At 31.7% G+C, this 19,754-nt stretch overlaps 1 protein-coding gene across 5 annotated transcripts in view; it reads right to left on the reverse strand.

Moving 5' to 3' along the window:
- LOC118204684 (oxysterol-binding protein-related protein 11-like) overlaps positions 1–19,754 on the reverse strand; it is a 135,636-nt gene that overhangs the window by 72,579 nt on the left and 43,303 nt on the right. For all 5 annotated transcript variants that reach the window (XM_085821178.1, XM_085821179.1, XM_085821182.1 and 2 more), the window contains 2 exons: positions 5,102–5,181; positions 3,024–3,064 (listed from right to left, as the gene is read on the reverse strand). In XM_085821178.1, coding sequence (XP_085677304.1) covers positions 3,024–3,064; positions 5,102–5,181 — 121 coding nt within the window. The remainder of the gene's footprint in view (positions 1–3,023; positions 3,065–5,101; positions 5,182–19,754) is intronic.

The raw sequence follows: 19,754 nt of genomic DNA on the forward strand, positions 1-19,754 counted from the left end.
TAAATTTATTTATTCAGTTCACAGCCTCCATTTGAAGAGAAAATCACTAGTAGTAGTCATCCATGAGTCAGATAATATAAAAATAGTCAGTGTCATTCATGAGTTCTTGTCGCTATAAGTAAATTCTTGCCTCCTCTTAATCATGGTTTTCAGCTTTTGTCAGTCACCAATGCTGTCCTCTTAATTATTGGGTTTATTCTGCATGTTAATAATACAGTACTCGTTTCTTCAATTTCTTAAATTAGCTACTGCTTCATTTTTTAAATTAATATATATTCTGTAACATAATCTAAGCTCCTCTATATTATAAATTTTGTATATTCATTTAATAGCCTAAGTAAAATAAATGTCTTTTAGAAATTAGCCGCATGATGATCTGCCTCTTGCTTCTAATCATACAATGATGAGATGAACAATATTATTTCTTCTTTTGCAAGCCATCTGTCAGTTAGTTCAAAATTATGTTCTAGCACCTTAACAAAATCCTAAGCTTTTATGCTCAAATTTCCAGAAATAAGAAATATTATTTGGTTTCGTAGCTAATAACCATTCTAGGAGAGCAGTTTCAATATCTCTCACTTTTCTGTTTTTTTTTTTTTTTTTACGCTTGTTAGAGATATTTGCATTTTTTTAGTTAGTTCTTTATTAATCATAGTTTCCCCAGTTTAAATTTTTTTTGTTTGTTTTGTTTTTGTTTTGGCTGCACTTACTAAGAATATTAAGATCTTTTAACAATTTATCCTCTTCCTTCAGGTTTAAATTTTTTGTTTAGGCTTTTTCAACAAGTGACAAATTTAGCTCACAAATTAAAAGAATGTTTCTTCCAATGATTTATTCAATTTCAAAACTCACTTTTCCTAACCAGCAGAATGATTTCATTTTTGTCTCTTTAAGTCAACCTGCCACTTCATGATTACAGGTATGACAGATTCTTTCTTTACTTATTCAGCCTACAGTGACCATTGAATTTCCATTTAAAGGCTGATAATGTAAGATAATGCTAATAAATGATATAAATTTCATGAAATTTTTTAGAACTGTACGGAAACATAATGTGTACAGGATGATTTTGAACATGGAAACCTTAAAAGATGGGATGCAGAAATTGCATTTGTTCCTTCTACCAGAAGGCAAGAGGATTTTTTTTTATTAACCTTATGATTAGGAAATTCTATCCCTCTGAGCTTCACTTAGGAGAAAGAGCTCTGAAAACAGTGTCTGACAGATAAAAGGACCATGGGTGAGGGGTTGAAACATTTTGGTCAAACTAATTTTATTGAAGCACTACTTATCTGAAAGACATATAAGTCACGGTCCCAATCAGTTAAATGGCTGGACTACAAACACCTTTTATAGGTACTGTAGAGACATTAGGTTATTTCAAGGCAGGAGAGATGAAAAATGAGCAATACCCTTGCTGGGACTTGAACCACAGACCTCTCGAATATGTGTCGAGGATGCTGACCACTACACCTTGAAAGCATGCTAAGAAGGTGGGAGAAATACCTTATAATACAAGCAGGATATTATAGCATTAAAGAATCAGTTTTTTCCTAATCTAAAGTTTATAAGTGGTAGATTTTTCTATTGATTAGTACAGTACAAAATCCAAAATGCGGACATTCAATATTCAAAACGATCCAATATTTTTTTTCTAGGAAGGGGTAAGGATTCTTTCTTTACAAAGTCTAGGAATGGAGTGTGAAAAAGGGTACATGCAATAAAAGCAGTTTTTCTCCCAACTAGCTCAAATCCTGACTTTCAAACACATGCTGGCTAAGGAATAACACCGTGGCCAATGAATGACAATGCACTGATTGCATGACCATGCTTTTGGCTCTGTAGCAGCTATGGGGAGGTTTAACATTTTTCTATCTGATTTAAACAATAAATGAAGCTCCCAGACATATTTGTGTGGAGTGAAATTTTGCTCATACTGGCTTTCTTTTGTTGGCAAAACAATGTGGAAGATACAAAGAATTATATTCCAAAGAACTTCAGTTAAACTAGCAATTATTTATATTTTTTTTCATTTGTTGGCATCACATCATTGGAAAAGAGAAAAAATTAGAAGTTAACATTGCATACTGCATTCTTCTTTAACTTTCTAATTTGAACTTAGCTTATTATTTTATGCAGGCTATTATTATTACAACTATCTTATCAAAATTAAAGCTTGAATTTTTGATTATGTTGAAAAGAGTTTCTGGAGCTTGTAAGGTTCTGCAAAGTAAAAGCATATTAGGTACTTGCCTTCTATAGTGGCCTTCACAGCAGAAAACAGTTTTGCCGCAGTTCGGGCTTAAGGAAGTGTGATCTCAAAATTAGGCAAAACAACAAATTTATTTCAGTGTAATTTGTTTTGAACTTATTTTGAATACTACAGAAGGCAGAATTTTCTAATTCGAAGATGATATAACAGAAATTTTAACTGCAATGAAAATGCCATAATCAGCAATCAACTAATAGATGGCGAAATCCGTAGTTTGATTTTAAATCCAGAAAATATCACTACTGATAGTGAAGAAAGAGATAAAGAGTTTTTTAAGAATGAAAAAGATTTTGATTGACAGTTTAGAGTGAATTCTTGCCACAGCAATTACAGGACTTGAACATATAACTGTACAAAGTTATGCTTTTATATAAAATTGAAGAGAAAGTATTAGCCCAAAATATAAAATTACTTAAAAATTTTCATTGATAGAAATGTTTAATAAAACCCAAAAATAAATTCTGAGTTTTTTTTTTTTTTTTTTTTAAATTCCTTAAGATTACAAATGCTTTATTATTTCATTAACAACTATTTCATATTTATAATTTCCACCTATCTTACTAAACTTAAACCAATGACCTAAAATCTTGAAATTTACAAAATACACAATTGTCAAAGTTCCAACAATTTTAGATCTTGAACTTTATTTGTACTGTATACATTGTTTTGGTTTCTAGATATTTCATTATAATAAGCAATTAATTTTGTTAACAAGTGAATTTAATACTGTATAGTAGATGGCAACACTTACCAATATTCACAGATGCTTCCCTTGACCTCTGAGATGTTGTACTACAAAAAGAATAAAAATCTAGTTGAGTTTTCTTTTGCTACATCACAAGAATTATCACGTAATTTACAGTTTTCACCTTAAACAACTAGACAATTAATGATTAATCAAAAGAAAAAGACTTAATTTACTAAAACTAATTAAAAAAGATTTAATTAATTAAAAGAAAAAGATTTAATATACTTTCATTGAAAAAAGAAGATACAAAAGAGAAGAAAAAAGAATTTAAAAAAAAATTTCTCAAGAAAACAAAGCTGCTTACAACCTTGTTTAAACTTTGGCAGTCACTATTAATTAAATAACCCAAAATATATTACTACAGTTGATGTTCCTTATGATAACTCCAAGATATTATAATAAGTGACTGCTATAGGGAAAATGGATTTAATATACTCTTGTCTGGTGTGGATTTTTTGCATCAGTCATTTTACAGGAAGAGTACTTGTTTTTAACAGTAGATTTATAAAAGCACAATGCTTCTCACCTGAGCATTTGTGAGGTCTTCATCTTAAATCTTAAGACACAGGGTACATGAAATTTGAAAAATAGTCTGGGGCCCATTGGAATAAAGGGCCCCTCAAAATTTAATTTGTGAAACCCCTTTAATGCATATCTGCTCATTGTGGAGATCAACAGTAATCTTGGATAGAATGTCTTGGGTATCTGTTCAGTTCTCTTTCATGAATTTTAAATAATTTTCACAAATTTTCAAACTCTGCACTTCCCTTCTATCACAAAAAAATTTCTGTAATTCCCTAAGCAGCAATGTCTTCTTAATTCAAATGTGTTACTATATTATGCTGTAATAGAAAGAAAGGAAACGTAATGTAATGTAAGAAGTAAACAAATATAGCATGATAAGCACCATATTAAGCATAAAAATATTAATGTAAGACACCCCGCATCTTCCCAGAAAGACCATTATGACACATTAGGGTACATCTATATAAAGAACTTCTGTTTTAGAAAATTCAGATATCGTGAACTAAAAAATTATAAAACGGAATGTACTCACAAAATTATTATTCCTACTAGTACAAAACTGTCATGGAATACCTTATAAAAATACATATATTTCCATTTTCATTTATGAATTTAACACTCAGATAATTACTCTTCTCTGTTCCATCTGTCAAATAATTTAAAATGAACACATGCTGTGTTCTTGGCTGTGCAAGTCTCCAAATCCAATCTTTCATTTCTTCTTTTTCCTCTAATAATTAATAAAACTTGTGCAAGTGACTCTATTCATGCCATTATAATAATTTAGTCTGAGAATTACTGGAGTAGAACATTCTGCAGCTACTGTGCAAATTGATTGAATCTGGCATAGAACTGATTATCACTCTGATATATATCAACTTACTGGGAGATACATAGAATGATTACAGAGAATGTCTGACATTACAAACTTTTATCTTTTTCCTATAATGCATAATATGCTTTTGCATTGTTAGAAACACTTCTTAAAGCAAGTAAGATCTGTTTATTCTTTCTGAAATAATCTGCATTTAGGAACTGATCAATTCCCTTTCGAATTAATTCACTAATTTCGAATTAACTTACTAATTTTCAGTTCACGCAGATATCAGGATATGGGGAAAAAAAAACAAAAAAAACCCTGCAATCAAAATACAGTGTTTTAGCATTTTACCCGCAGTAGTTCCAGCAGGATAGTGCTGCTCTTGACAACTTACTTGATGTCCTTAGAAAATCATTACCTAAGCAATTTCCTATGTTATCTATGTTTGGAGAGGTCTGCATATACATTTGAACATAGAAAATTGTGCTTATGCTCTGATCGCTATAACATTCTAGATTCATAAGTTATATCACATTCACAGCTTTGGAATTTTGTCAATTAAGCTAAAACTTTTGTAAACCAAATGGAAGGTTATACAATACAGACAGAGATAAATTATGGCATCTTAATCAAATGGATAGAAATTTAAAGATTATACACAGATTACAAAGAATAAATTCAAAAATAAGAAAAAACATGCAGAGTTATTTAGGACATTACATTCTGAAAAATATACCTATGTTCAGATAGACTCCTAGTCAAGCTTATTCTGTCAGCTTTAATGTCCATAGAAGTTTTGGGAAAATTTACAGCAACCTATAGCAAATGAGAAAAAGAAGGTAATTCATTGCAGGAAAAGACCATCTATTGAAAAAATAAAATCTTTATTGATCTAATATGTTGAACAGTTTGCGGGAAATTAAAATGATGATCATTAATCACTAAATATATTACAAACATAATATCTTTTCTATCTAAGCATATGAAAGTACAGTCAACTCCCAAGCAGGCCTTATCTTTAAAAAAAAAAAAAAAAAAAAAAGTTTGTTTATAGTGGAATGATGGAAAAATTACTATTAGAAACCACCAGAATAAAGCAAAATTTGAATGGGAAATATTAAGAGAAGAATAAAATGCATGGAAGAATAGCAGTGATAGCATCTGATGTCTCACAGTATTTCACTTTTTTAATCCACAACAGTACGTCATGTAATTATGCATCATCTAGAATATATAAGAATATATATCCATTAGCCATCTATTTCTGATTGATGCATATTGAAATACAAGTGTAATTTTATAAACAAAAATATTGTTCTTCCAATTTTTAAGTGCCCTCTTCTTGCATTAAAATTTGATTTAATTAAAATAATTAAATAGACTTATTCTTCAAATAAAATTGTTTAAAAATAAAAGCACATTGTGAATACTATTTTTCTTTTAATTGTAATATAGTTACTTGTGTTTTTTAAATTGCTGTCAGATTAACTGTGATGTGCTCCCTAGAATTATCCTGGTTAATCGTGAATCCATTGCGATAACAATTTGCTGTTGCACACAAATTTGAAGAAAATTTCTACATTACAGAGACAGATAAGACCTATATATCAATAAAAAATTTTTTTTCTAATTGTACACTTTAAAAATACAAAACAAAATTATTAGACATGATTATTGCAGTTTGTTTAAATGAAGTATTTTGAAAATAACAATCATGCAGATGAATTATTACAACATAGAACTCATTTCAAGTTTTAAAAAATTGATGACAGCATTATGGTTAATAAATAATAATTATGGTTAATAATATAATAATGGTTAATAAAGAATATCTAATATTGTACGTACATGAACAAAATAAAATTTTTCATGTTTCAAAAGATAACATTTGTTAAATAGTTACTATACCAATGTTCTGTTTCTATACTTTGCCGTAAAAATCATGGGCACCAATGCAGTGTTACTAATTCCTCTTAGGGAGGAAACTAATGCAGAAACAGACAGGTGAAACTGCAACTAACTAAAAAGCAACTGAGAAACTAAACTCTTAAGAGTTTGCTAATTACCAAACTTTTAGTGATCGTATAAGTGAATTTTTAATGCATTGCGTTGTGAAAATGCATCCGGGACCGAGCCGTGAGAGGATCGAATAAATAACATGTAGAATCAATATATATATAAGAAAAACACATAACAGATATAAAGAACACATAAGTAATAGGTTTCCAGATTAAATATCAGTTTATTCAAATTCCTCACAATAAAAATTAAATCTTATCCTCATCAGAGAGTCTAAGGGGAATTCTTCAATTTGTCATTTACTTTTTGTTACATTTAAATTCATGATTTGCAAATCTATTACATGACTCTTTTAATTTAACAGGTACCCGATCTATAATTTCTAAGAGGTTAAGGAAAACATATTATTTGCAATTCACATCTGTTCTAAGGAAGATTACCCAAACAACTTAAATTATTACATCCTAATTCATATAAAAACCTTAAGGTTTGTCTTGGTAATTTAGAAGGGGAAAGGGAAACAATTCAGTTTCAGTAGACTGAATTTAAGATTCAATTTTAGGTAAATTTCCAATTTCCAAAAAGTTCTAAGGAAAATTGATAAAGCACTTATCTGTGATTTTGACCACTTGAAACGCACCCAGAAAGGTATTGGGCTGGCCTTGCATTCTGGGAGAAAATTCAAAGGGTTATAATTCCACCATAATTCCTAAGAAATTCATTCCGTAAGGGGAATGTAGGCATCTAAGGAGTCTCACGCTTTTCGGTGCCACTAGCCTAATAACCCTGACTCCATTCCTTTTTCGGCAACACAATCCGCTCGCACAGCCTTGCAGAAAAACAAGCCCTCGAACCAGCACCCAAGCAGAATCTTCAAGATCGCAGTCAGGATGTCGAGTATAAAATCTCACATTGGCCGGGGTGGAACTTGGCCAATAATTTTGGAAATTCGCTGGATCATTTTTTTTTTTTTTTTCTTTTCGACAGCAAAGCGACGGTCGGATAGTGTCCGCCACGATCCGCCTTAATCACCACCTATTCAACCACAGAAGCATAACAAATCCTTCAGCCTTGGAAATCCAGCAAAAAGACTTAATCCTAAAGTCTTAAATCCTTCAACAAAACTAGTCCAAAGTCGGGCAAAAAGTAACGTCCAAACGTAAGTTCAGCAAGCAAGTACGTCTCGCCAAGTCTCGCACGAAATAGTCTTAAAACCCGAATTTTCTTCCTCTCCTTCACAAACGCGGGCTCCCATTATGGCTTCAATTATCGCCCCCTTAATTTTGGCAAAAGTTCCGTTTTCAACCCCTGAATGCGGAAATAAGGGTGATCGCACATGCGCGCCCTTCTTCACTTAGCCAACAACCGGACCCTCAATCGCCAAAAACCTGAATGACTTACATCGAAAGTCACGTGGCAACCTCTGACCCTTCTGTCACGTACTTCCTGTCCTAAGGTCGGGGATGTTTCTATAACCGGCACTTGGCGAAATTGCGGATTTCTTTACATCAGAAGTGAGCGTACGTGCGCCAGAATATGGTAACCCTGATAATTGTTGCAACCCACACAGGGAATTTTCCTGAAGGAGGAAAAGGGAAATTTTCTGTTTACTTTTCGAACATTACAGTAAGAGAAAATAAAGTTTGAAAGTCGCAAATCATTATTAGTTCATATTTTCGCAAAACGTTTATGGGGTTATTTTTCGAACATTACGGTAAGAGAAAATAAAGTTTGAAAGTCGCAAATCATTATTAGTTCATATTTTCGCAAAACGTTTATGGAGTTTATTTTTCGAACATTACAGTAAAAGAAAATAAAGTTTTTTATATTTTCGCAACGAACATTACGGTAAGAGAAAATAAAGTTTGAAAGTCGCAAATCATTATTAGTACATATTTTCGCAAAACGTTTATGGGGTTTATTTTTCGAACATTACGGTAAAAGAAAATAAAGTTTTTTATATTTTCGCATTTAAATACATATTAAATGAAAATATTAAAATAGATATGGAGATGCATTAAATATGATTTGGACTAATTTAATTATGTATTCTTACATATACAGCTATGCACATTTAATTTTTCTCAATAAAAATAATTAAGCTATCCTTATTATTTTTATATGTCTATACATTTTTTAACTCTGCACATAGCTACTCAGAAAGAAAGATATATGGGTAGGATATAAGAAGATAAAAATTATTAATCTTCCCTTCAAAGTCAAATGGATATAGCTGTAGTATATGATTTCAAAAAAAGTAAATCATTAGAATATTAAGCTGAAAATATACTGTGCACAAAACATTTCAGATGCATTCAAACTCTGAACTGGAACATGTTAATTTACTGTTGTGGAACTAATATGAAAACGATATTGTTGACAGTATAGTAGTGTACCACCAAAGAATTTATGCTGGGAGAAGAAGCAAAGCTTCAATGACACCACAAAGCCAAATGATAACTGGCTTAATTTTTACTCTTTTTATGCATAAAATGTCATAGTTGTTAGTATCTCATTAAAATGTATTTTCTAATAATATAATGATTTGCAAATGATGGAAATTTACTTGTCATTAAAACATTTTGTTCTAAACATGCTTCAGCTTATCAAAGAAGTTAAAGCTATTCCAACCTATCCCCCATATTAAAGTTTTTTTGATTAAATCAGGTTCATGTCTAATGCATCAAAAATATAAATAAACTTTCTTTAGTATTTGTCAAACATCAGTTCTCATGGCCTTAAATTGGATGCAAGATTTATTTCACAAAGTTATGTTTTCACTTATGGGGCAAAACTTTTAAATTTGTTATTTGAATCTGTTACATTAGTCTTTATTTTAAAGAATATATTGTGTGTCATATGGCCATGAAGGCAACCTGGTTAAAGTAGAAATGAAATCAAACTTTCTAATTAATGTGATTTGAAACCATTGTGTTATACTTCGAGGAATATGTTATATGGTAAATGTGTGTGCTCATGTTTTTCCTGGAAAGGGCATAACATTTTTTTACAGAAATAAGTTACCAACTTAAATTTATTGTCATGGCAATTAAATTTTTCTGAAAGAGCAGGATTATTTATAAGCCAAGTGCTAAACCTTTGTATTGTTACCCTGATCATGAAATTTTAAATGGTGATTTAATTTCTTTTTTCAGGTTGAACTGCCCTTCAATGAAAGCTTTTGCTCGATGTGTGGCCTGTAATAGCAATAAGTGGGACTTTTGTGAACTGAAATCTGTTAGGCTTTCCAAAATCCAGAAAGGTAAAGTTTAACTTTTTATTTAAGCCTAATGTTCTTAAAATATATTAGAATATCCATAGGTGACATTTGATTATTGTTTAATAAAGACACCATAACAAAATAAGCTGATTGAATCACCAAATTTGTAACTTGTAACTTTTAAATATATCCAGACTGTCTGCTTTAATAAGGAAGTAACATACAGTGCATATATAGTAGTGTTTTGATTTTCATTTATCATTTTATTCTGTTTTAAGTATGAGTTCAGCAATGCTCCAACATAAGGTATTCCAATTTATATGAGCTTTAAGTCATACAGCTCCTTATTTTATTTTGCATATTTATACTTGTTGTTTTGAAATTGTCAATAATTCATAAAATGCTGATGAACAAAACATTACTATGCCTATATATAAGAATTAGCTTTAATGAAATAAGAAGCATCAAAGTATATGCTAATTGCCATAAAACTCCATACCCTTCTTCAAAAGAGTACTTCAGTTATAACTGTGTTAACAGACGATGCAGTTGTTCAACATTTTTATACACTGTGCTGTTACTTTCATACTTTGGTTCAGGAAAGTAAATGGGATTTGATATTCTATATTTCTTCTTTTTTCCCCACATTATAATTATGAATCGAGTTATCAGAAAAGAATAATTAATTTTATGAAACCATTAGCATCAGAATAATTCCATTTCTTGCACATGTACTTTTTGTTTCCAATGGTGGATGCTTGCCTATGCCGGCATTGGCCACTCCTAAAATATCAGATATGGTGATCTATTATGGAGGCACCTAATAGGCAGGCCACCTTTGCCTCCTATGAAGGGACAGATAATTTACATCCATGCCTTGTTCGTTATTCGAACCCAGGTCCCCCAGTACTCAGGCTTCCCTAATCACTATACCATCCGGGCAGCTACGACTTTATTTTAATATGCTATTTTGTATTGATATGTAATTATGAAAAATACATTTTTATTATGTATTTTTTAAAACAAGTGCTTTTTAGTCATTGGTTCTATTTAACTAGAATTCACATGTATTGTTTTATATGCAAAATAAATACGACCCAGACTGATTGGAATCTGACTTCAGAGCTTTCGCTCGTCGCATCTGTCACATAGCTTCAGAGCTATAACTGTGTTATATTTAATTTTTAGTACTTAAATATTAATTTGTTAAAGTTAAAAAGTAATAAAGCTGAAGAATGTCAATGTGATATATTTCTTAACAGTAATGTGCAGTAGTCCCTCTTTAAAAATGGTTTTGATTATCTGCAGACAATAAAAATTGAGAAAGTTATGAAAATTAGATTATTTTGTTGAATTCAAATTGGCCAAATGATAAAGATATACAGTCAAAAGTCGTTAATTTGGACACCCATAATCCGGAATGATCTATAATCCGGACCTCAAAGCTACAAACTTTCTGCGCATGCGCCGCGTTCACGCATGCGCACAGGCGTTTAAGAGTGCGCGTAAGACCTTTACGGCTGCGAATATGTTTGTGCACATGCGCGTTTAATGCGTAATGGAGGTATAAGCTAAGCTAAAATTATCTGATTCAGTTAATGTTGCACATTGCGTTGCTCCTTAATCTTCGAATTGGATCCGGCTTATTATTTTTTGCAGACTTTTAGAACAATTTCATAAAAGTAAGCTTGAACTTTCGATTATGTCAAATAGAATTTCCGATATATATTTACTAATATGTAATTTATATCTACAAAGCGAAAGTATGTTCTGAAATCCGAAATCTGTTTATCAATTTCACGCCGCGGATTGGAAGTTGATTTGTCAGCACTATCCTTATCTTCAGGGCAGATGTTTTTATTTTATTTGGCTTATAATTCCTTACTAAGTATAGTATTCCATGTCTATGTACTCCGTCTTTGATATGATTTAAATCAAGTTCCTCGTCATTATAATTCGCTTCCGATAGTGAAGAAAGTGACCCAGAGGTTATTGAAAACGAAAACATTTCCATTGACAAATTAGTCGGTATTCTCAACACAGCAATTATAGGACTTGAACAGCAGAACTTTGTAACTAAACAAGAAATTATGTCTGTTTAATAGAATTAAAGAGAAAGTATTATCACATGAAACGAAGCAACTTACATTGAAATAAATGTTTAATAAAGTAAACAAATAAATATTAAGCTTTTTCTTTTTGTAAATTTTGATACCCTTTAGATCATAATTGTTCTTTATTTCATAAATTATGGTTTCATATTTTTAATTTTGTAATTTCTGCATGCCATCTTACCAGATTTTAACTGATGATCTATAATCTGGAAAAATCGATAATCCGGAATCGCCGAAGTCCCGACGAGTCCGGATTAACGACTTTTGACTGTACTTGCATATAAATCACTTCTGCATATGATTGAAGCTTTACAATATGTGCTTGTTAACTTCAGTTGTCTATAGTATTATTATTATGACAGTTTAACACTTGATATTTGCAGCACATTACCTCAGATTAGACCTATAGGATAAAATGTAGTTGAAAACTTTGGGAGGTTATAAATGAAATAAACGCAGAAGAAATTAACTCAAGCCATTACTATTGTGAATGAATAACAGAGCAGTTAGAAAATTTATTATAATTCAGAATTAATGTTTAGTACTGGCAAAGAAAAAGTGAATAGTGTATTAAGTTAGATAGTTTTCACAATAGAAATATTAACTTAAATAAAAAGAACAAAACTATAAATTTTCCCTCATTAATTATTAATAATTTTATTATGTTTCATTATTAAACATGTTTATTACTTGTGTATCCTGCCAAATAGACTGGCTGCATGGAAGTTTTCATAATTTTCTCTATGTGTGACATGAATTTATGCATCCAAAATGCTAACCTTTGTATGCAACACTCACTCATTTCTAATGCTTTAAAGTCCCAATACTCGTTTAATTTAGCATTTGCAGTATCAGCGTTGTTACACTATGAGTATTACTAATATTTTAATTCAGTGCTGCTTTTTAATTACTTTCACATTTATTTTATTCAATAAATAAATTAACTAAAATATAAAATTTATTGTGAATCGATTTTGTAATTATTTATGTTTATAATTTTTATCCCTTCCAGCTGATTAGGTGTGCAGAAGCAGCAGACTTGTAAATGTGAAGGAGCTATTTGCTTAGTTATGCAGTAGAATTCACCACCCCGCGGCTAGCTTCATTAAAGCTGTGAACAGCCAAGCTCACCATCTTCAGGGCAAGTGGCTGCATCAAGCAAACCCAGTGACATTCCAAAGAGGAATGTCAGTCAAAATAAAAACTTAATACCTAAATTTCGGAAAATCAGACAATTAAGCCACAAATCTTGTGACCAATTTTTCAGTTGCTGTGCTTAGTGCGATAAAGTTATATGGCAATAAACTGAAAAGCTATGGCAGGTATTCTATTGTACCCTTTAATGAAATCAACTTAAAGCAAGCTTATCATATGATAAGCAAAATGATTGTATCATTGGATATGAAGACTATGGTAATGATTGCATTGCTGGGTATGCAGGCTATGGTTCTACAATGAACCAAATGTAATATCTCAGTATGCTGTGACTATTAAAATTATAAATTATGTATTATTACTTCATATTGGTCATTATGTTCCAAAATAGATGCTCTTTTTATATAGAACTATATAAATGTAGAAAATCTGAGAAGTTAATTTTATATGGAAAGCCTTCGTGCAAAATTAATAGCATCTTGTTAATTTCATATATGTTTTGTGAAAGTAATTGCTGCTGAATCTAGAATTAATGCATTATTTGAGATTTGAGACAAAATTTGTCAAATTAGAAGATAGTGAAATAGATAAATAGGAAATGAAACATGAAATTTATATATTTAATATTGAAATAAATATCTCAGTAAAGTGGCTGTATGTAAAGTATAATGATGCAATTTTTATAATTTTTTACTAAAATGCTAAAATTATGTGCTATGAAAATTTGATTTTCATTAATATTTATAATTTTTTCCTCGCAAATTTTTATCCAAGGTGTATATGTTTTAGCTATTTTAGATTTTTCTGTTTTAATGTTAAAAATATCTTCTTTATCAGCATTACATTAAAATCCATCTCATAATCATTTGAAAACGAAGGAAATTTCATTCTTTTCAATAGTTTAAGAATATTTTCATAAAACATAATTATAGAAAAAATGAACTGATACATTTATATATATGTAAAGAAAATTTTTTAGAAGGATCCTTTTTTCCATACCAGAAACATTTCATGAGCTGTAATATGTGATATTAGTTGGCCTAATATGTAAAAGGAATGTTTAATCAAATTATTTTTATTATGCTTTTATAAATATCACTATAAGAGTTATTGAATTTAAAAGTGAAAGAAAAAGCTACAGTTATTTCAAGACTCTTTAATAAAACAATTCTTGTATTCTCGTATGAAAATTTTCTGTATATTTAACATAAAATTGTATGCATGTAAATAAATTTTTTAATTTATTATTATCATTCTGTTAGCTTCAATTTTTATTCTCAATAAATTTGATACATATATTTAATATTCAGCTAAGTTTTATTAACCATGACTGATAAGCATTTTAAATTTCATCCTGTCAAAAAATTTAAAATTCCCTTTTTTCTCTTGTAATTTTTTCATACACCTCTCATTTTCTGTTTAATTGTAAATATTGCATACTTATAATTTTATAAAGCATAACTTCCCTTCCCTGAAAAAACACACAGATTCATTCTTAATTTAAAATTCAATTACAAGTCCAATGTGAAAATGAATTAGCCAATGGAACAAAATAACACATATGTCTTTAATAGAGGACAACATATCAATAATTCCCTTAGTTTCATTTATCCCATTAGCTTCTTTACCTATTAAAAAAATTCTGATTCCCCACCCCTCATGGGGGGGGGAATCAGAATTTCAGTGTAAAGTCATAAATACCACTAATGCACACATTTACATATACACATTTGCTGCCCCTTAATGTAGTATAAGTAATGTTACTCTTCATTGATAATGTTTATTTTTATTTTAACTTTGCCTGTATCATTCACTTTTAAAATAAGCACAAATTTCTATTCTGTTTTTTTGGTTATCAGTATTTATTTCAAGATTCACACATCTGCAATTTCCAGCTTCATTTATTAAAATATATTATGCATTTTACTCATTATTTACATTATTTATACATTATTACTGGTATTAATCTTATTATCTTTTATGGATTGTAAACTGACTCTGGATGAAGGAAATTTCCATTATTATATATTTTCTATTAGCTTAAATAAAACATAAATACACACACGCAGAATGTTTGAAATAGGTTTTATGCTTAGTATATTGACTGATCTAAGGATGGAAAAGTTGTACAAATAGAACATGTAATTTTGTAAAATCATTACATTTGTCAAAGTAAGAAATAGGGCAAATATGCAAAATTCTATCTGCAGTGCCAGACTTAATTATCGATGCTCAGGATGGAAATCTCACTTTGTCACTCTATATCGGAATGATCACCATACAAAATGTCAACACAAATATAAAATTAACATTTATTTAATTAAAATTAAATATTTGAATTGATTTGAAAAGCAAGTCTTAAGATTAAGGGGAAAAATTACATTTAGAAAACAAATTTATATTTAAAAATGCTTATTAATCAGCTATTTTTGATGATTTAAAAAATATTGTTAACTTTTCTAAAAATAAAAAAGCTATAACTGTTTTTAGTGAATTTTGACTTATGAAAGTTTGTTTATAGTTTTGTCAAAAATTCATTAACATGTTTAGCTACCGTATTTTCAATGCAAAAAGATTGACAAGCCATTAAATCTTGGCACCTTGTTGATCGAAGATAGCTTTTAATCCACTTCAACTTCAAAAAGCTTCTCTAGCATGGAGCAACTGAAACATACACCGTCCCAAAATGTTTAGTGCCAATTATGAGTTAGGGATTGATTCTCCCAATACAGACCACATTTTAGCTTCATTTTTTTTTAATATATACTTAAAAACTTAAGGTTCTTCGGAGGCCTCTCCTCTTAATCAGTGGCCTGGCTGTTCTGCTCCCCCTGGTACTCTTCTGCCTAGCCAGAATATGAAAAAGGTGCAATACCCTAGCCAAATTTTCCATTGCGGTAATAAAGGAGAAAATTCCTTGCATTCTCCCCCACTTCTAGGGCGACAAGGAAGGTAAAGATCAGTTGCTAAATCCTGATAGTGACATATTATAGGCTACCACATTTTACTTCAGGCGCCAATAGGCAGGAAAAATATACGTTGCCCTCGCCGAGTTTTGAACTCCTAACCTCATGATTTCTAGGCCCACCAGCGGCCGAGTGGTAAAGTCGCTGAACACTGGTAGTTCGGTCCGAGGTTCGAATCCCGCGAACGGGCTGGCTGCATGGGCGTTTTCGTGGTTTTCCCCATGTGTAACGTGTATACGAGCCAGTTTCCCTTAGAAAGTCCTCCACGAAGGCATCCCTCCTCTTAGGCAGATAGCCCTCGAGGCTTTGCCATAAACACAAACACACACACATGATTTCTAGGCGGGCGGGCTTCCGATTATACCATTAAAGACCGCTTTAAAGAGGAAAAAATACCTATAACTCTTCCTATTAACTTCGTTTGGCTTATTAAATTACGGCAAAGCACTCGAGGGCTATCTGCATTAAGGGAGGGATGCTATAAAATGTTTGCGTGGCTTAAACCACGCAAACATTTTATAGACAAGCCAAGCACCTGTGCGCGCAGACAAACTTTTATATCGTTTAACATTTAATGTTTATACAACGGCAATCATTTTAACTATACAATTTATTGTATAGTTTAAGTTTCAACTGATAAGTTACATTATATAGCCTATAACTTTTTCTCATCTTTCTTGAAAATTTCATGGTGATCGGTTAAGTAATTTAAAAGTGAAAGGGTAATAAACAAATGCACAAACAAACTCGCATTCGCATTTATAATATTAGTTAGGATTATATAATATTAAAAACAATTTTTTTTCGTTATGACATAATTACGAATAACCTTGCTTTGTTAAGTTCCCCCACTTTAAAGGTAACCTCTCATATGCATCGCAAAATACAATTCATCTTTCTGTTATATATACAGGCTGACTCATCTTTAATAAAAATCAAACGAAAATAAACCGTATTTATATGGAGCAACAAGGCCAGAAATGGAAAAAACAGATAAATCTGTATTTAGTACCAGTGCTCCTGGTAGGCACTTGGAGAGCTTTCTGATTCCAACCACAGAGTATATACCGTTTTACGAATTCAGAGTTTGCAGACATTCACTTCATGTATCAAACAGCTGACGGCAATGGAGGAGCCACTGTAAGAATATATGGGAAAAGGTGCCCAACCACATGTGTATCATAATATTAATGTTTGCACATTTGCATCACAACCTGTTTCAATGAACATGGTCTCTTCAGGGTAAGAATATAGAATGTCAAATGGCAAAGATCAACCGAAACACCTGTTATATAGGAGGATGGGTCGCATGTTATGGAAGCTGTATATATGCTTATACCAAAATTAAAATGCACAAACATATATGCAATTGTGGCTCCAACAGGAGTATCTAGAATCAATGGATATTATGCAGCTCACCTTGCTTTTCTTTAATTTTATCTGCAATGTGCCCAGTTATTGCGATGATAATCTGCGATGTATGGTATTTTTTTGCGGTGGTTCTTAGAGACACCTTCATAATAGCACCCAGATATAATGGTGAATACACCTTTATAAAGATCGATCGCTGTTCGAAAAAATAAAATTCTTTGTAAGGGTGCCTTGGCATAAAGGCATGTGAACCTTACAAAAATCAATCTGTAATTTTGAAAAATGCAACCTCTGTAAGGATACGGACAATTTAAGGCAGGTCTCTTTATGCAAATGGGGTTTTCATTTGCATTGCAGATTAATTAATTAAAGATGCAGGGGATGGAATTAATTTTCGGCACTTTTGTGAAAAACAAGATCTTTCTACGGAAACGCTCGTCACACATTTCTCAAAGGGTACATTTATACAAAGTCCAGTGAAGTGAATTTGCATAAAGGTGCCGAAGATTTATTTGATCCTTCGCTTAATTAATTAGTCAGAAGAGGCGTAGCTAGGGTTTTCGGCGCCCGGGGACAACTGAAGATTTTGCGCCCCTTTCTCTGTGTCAAGAACGGAAAACATTTCATTCTAAAATTTCGTAACATCAATTTCGCGCCCCCTGAATTCTGCGCCCGAGGATAGATGTCCTCCCTTGCCCCACCCTAGCTACTCCACTGCTAGTCAGTAATGAAAACAAAAATTGAACTTACATAAGTATGTACTTTTATGAAGAGTGCTTTTCTGAAGTTAAAAAATGATACTCATCAGGGACGCTCGTCTTCAAGGCAGGCGCAATTCTAACAAGATTTCTTTAGGTAACAAGGATTATTAAACAACAACGATTTGCACAGATGTGCAAGTATCTTTATGATGCAGGGCCGTTCCTAGTGAAGGTGGAGAGCGTAAAATTAAGCGGGCTTCGAAAATCAGGGGCGGCCGGACTTCCGCGATACCTAAATATTTCAAATTGATTGTAAATACTTGTCATATTATGTCAGTACTTGTTATACAATGTGTCATATGTAAGTACTTAGTGAGTATGAAATATAAATTTTATTAATCATTGAGCATTTTGTTTTAAATTTAGGGGCGGCAATCTCGAATGTACTCGGGCATCTAATGGCCTAGGAACGGCCAGTTATGATGTACTCCTTATCAAACCATCTTGATTCAAGGCAAACAAGATATCTAGTTGGCTTGCTTGATTCTTTTAACAGAGCCCTTGTGATCTAGAATTTCGAAGCTGTATTTATAGATGATAAAGTCCAGTAAAGTGAATTTGCATAAAGGTGCCGAAGATTTATTTGATCCTTTGCTTAATTAATTAGTCAGTAATGAAAACAAAAATTGAACTTACATAAGGATGCACTTATGTAAGTTCAATTTTCCTCCTTTCTTATAAAGGGGTCTTCTAGATCTCAGCGCAGACTGTGGATTCAGATGAACTCACTGCTACTCAGTCTCATGTTGGTGACACCGCTTCGCCATTTTTAATATGTAAGTGGATGACTGTTTACTGAGCCTATACCTACTACTACCCAAGATGGGAGAGTATAAGATTTTTGTAGGCGAGATTTCACATGATTTCTGAAGATAATCCCATGACTCTGAGCCACTGTTTATGATTCCAACCCGAGTGGCTCCAGCCCATTACGTCATTCATGCATGTGAGTATTAAGTGAAATTTTGTAAAGCAATGGGTTGGGGCATGATGAACCTCTGTCGAAGCTCCTATAGTCACATGAATTATTTAGCACGAATTCCTTTCTGAGGAAGACACAAAGCTAGATTTAGGCTTGATAAGGCTCTAGGCTGTTTGAAATATAGGGCCCTTTATAAGTCTGTTATACTATATTTTAATTTTAGGGGGGCGAAGAAAGTGGGGGCCCTAAGCGATATATAATAGTAGCTTATATGTGTAGCTTATACATAAATCCTGCACTGGAAAGACACTTGAGACCAATGTGCATTAAATGGCTGTTGTTTCTGATGTAGGGCTTGCTGGAATAACTGTAAAAGTAGCTACTATTAAGCTATGAAATTGAAGGTGCCTTTGTAAATATTTGGCAATCCATGTGGAGTTAATGACGGGGATGCATTACAGAAATTAGCTGAAATTTCAAACATCGTTTTTAAAACCCTATTATGCGGCTACAAGTTTTGTTAGCTGGTCTTACGTTTATTCAATCGGGCCAAAGCTCTATTTATACTGTTATTAATGTTTGATAAGCCAGTAATAATATTTGATTCACTGTGATAATACAGATAAGTAAACTGGAACCATTCTAGCTAATAAATGAAGCTTTTAAAAAAGTTATATTTTCATTAAAAAAAAGTTTTTTTAATCTTGAATTTAATTTTTCTTTCCAAAAATGTAATTTAGAATTGTAAATAGGCAGACAGAAGAGCATCATGGATGATTAATAACTGCTCGGTGCTAAATTCTCAAATTTACATAAATAAGTATATGTAATATAATTGTTTGCAGTGAAATAACCTATACC

Source organism: Stegodyphus dumicola, chromosome 7, assembly GCF_044657685.1.
Source record: "Stegodyphus dumicola isolate Sdum_Otavi_A_Nest chromosome 7, ASM4465768v1".
Classification (NCBI taxonomy): domain Eukaryota; kingdom Metazoa; phylum Arthropoda; class Arachnida; order Araneae; family Eresidae; genus Stegodyphus; species Stegodyphus dumicola.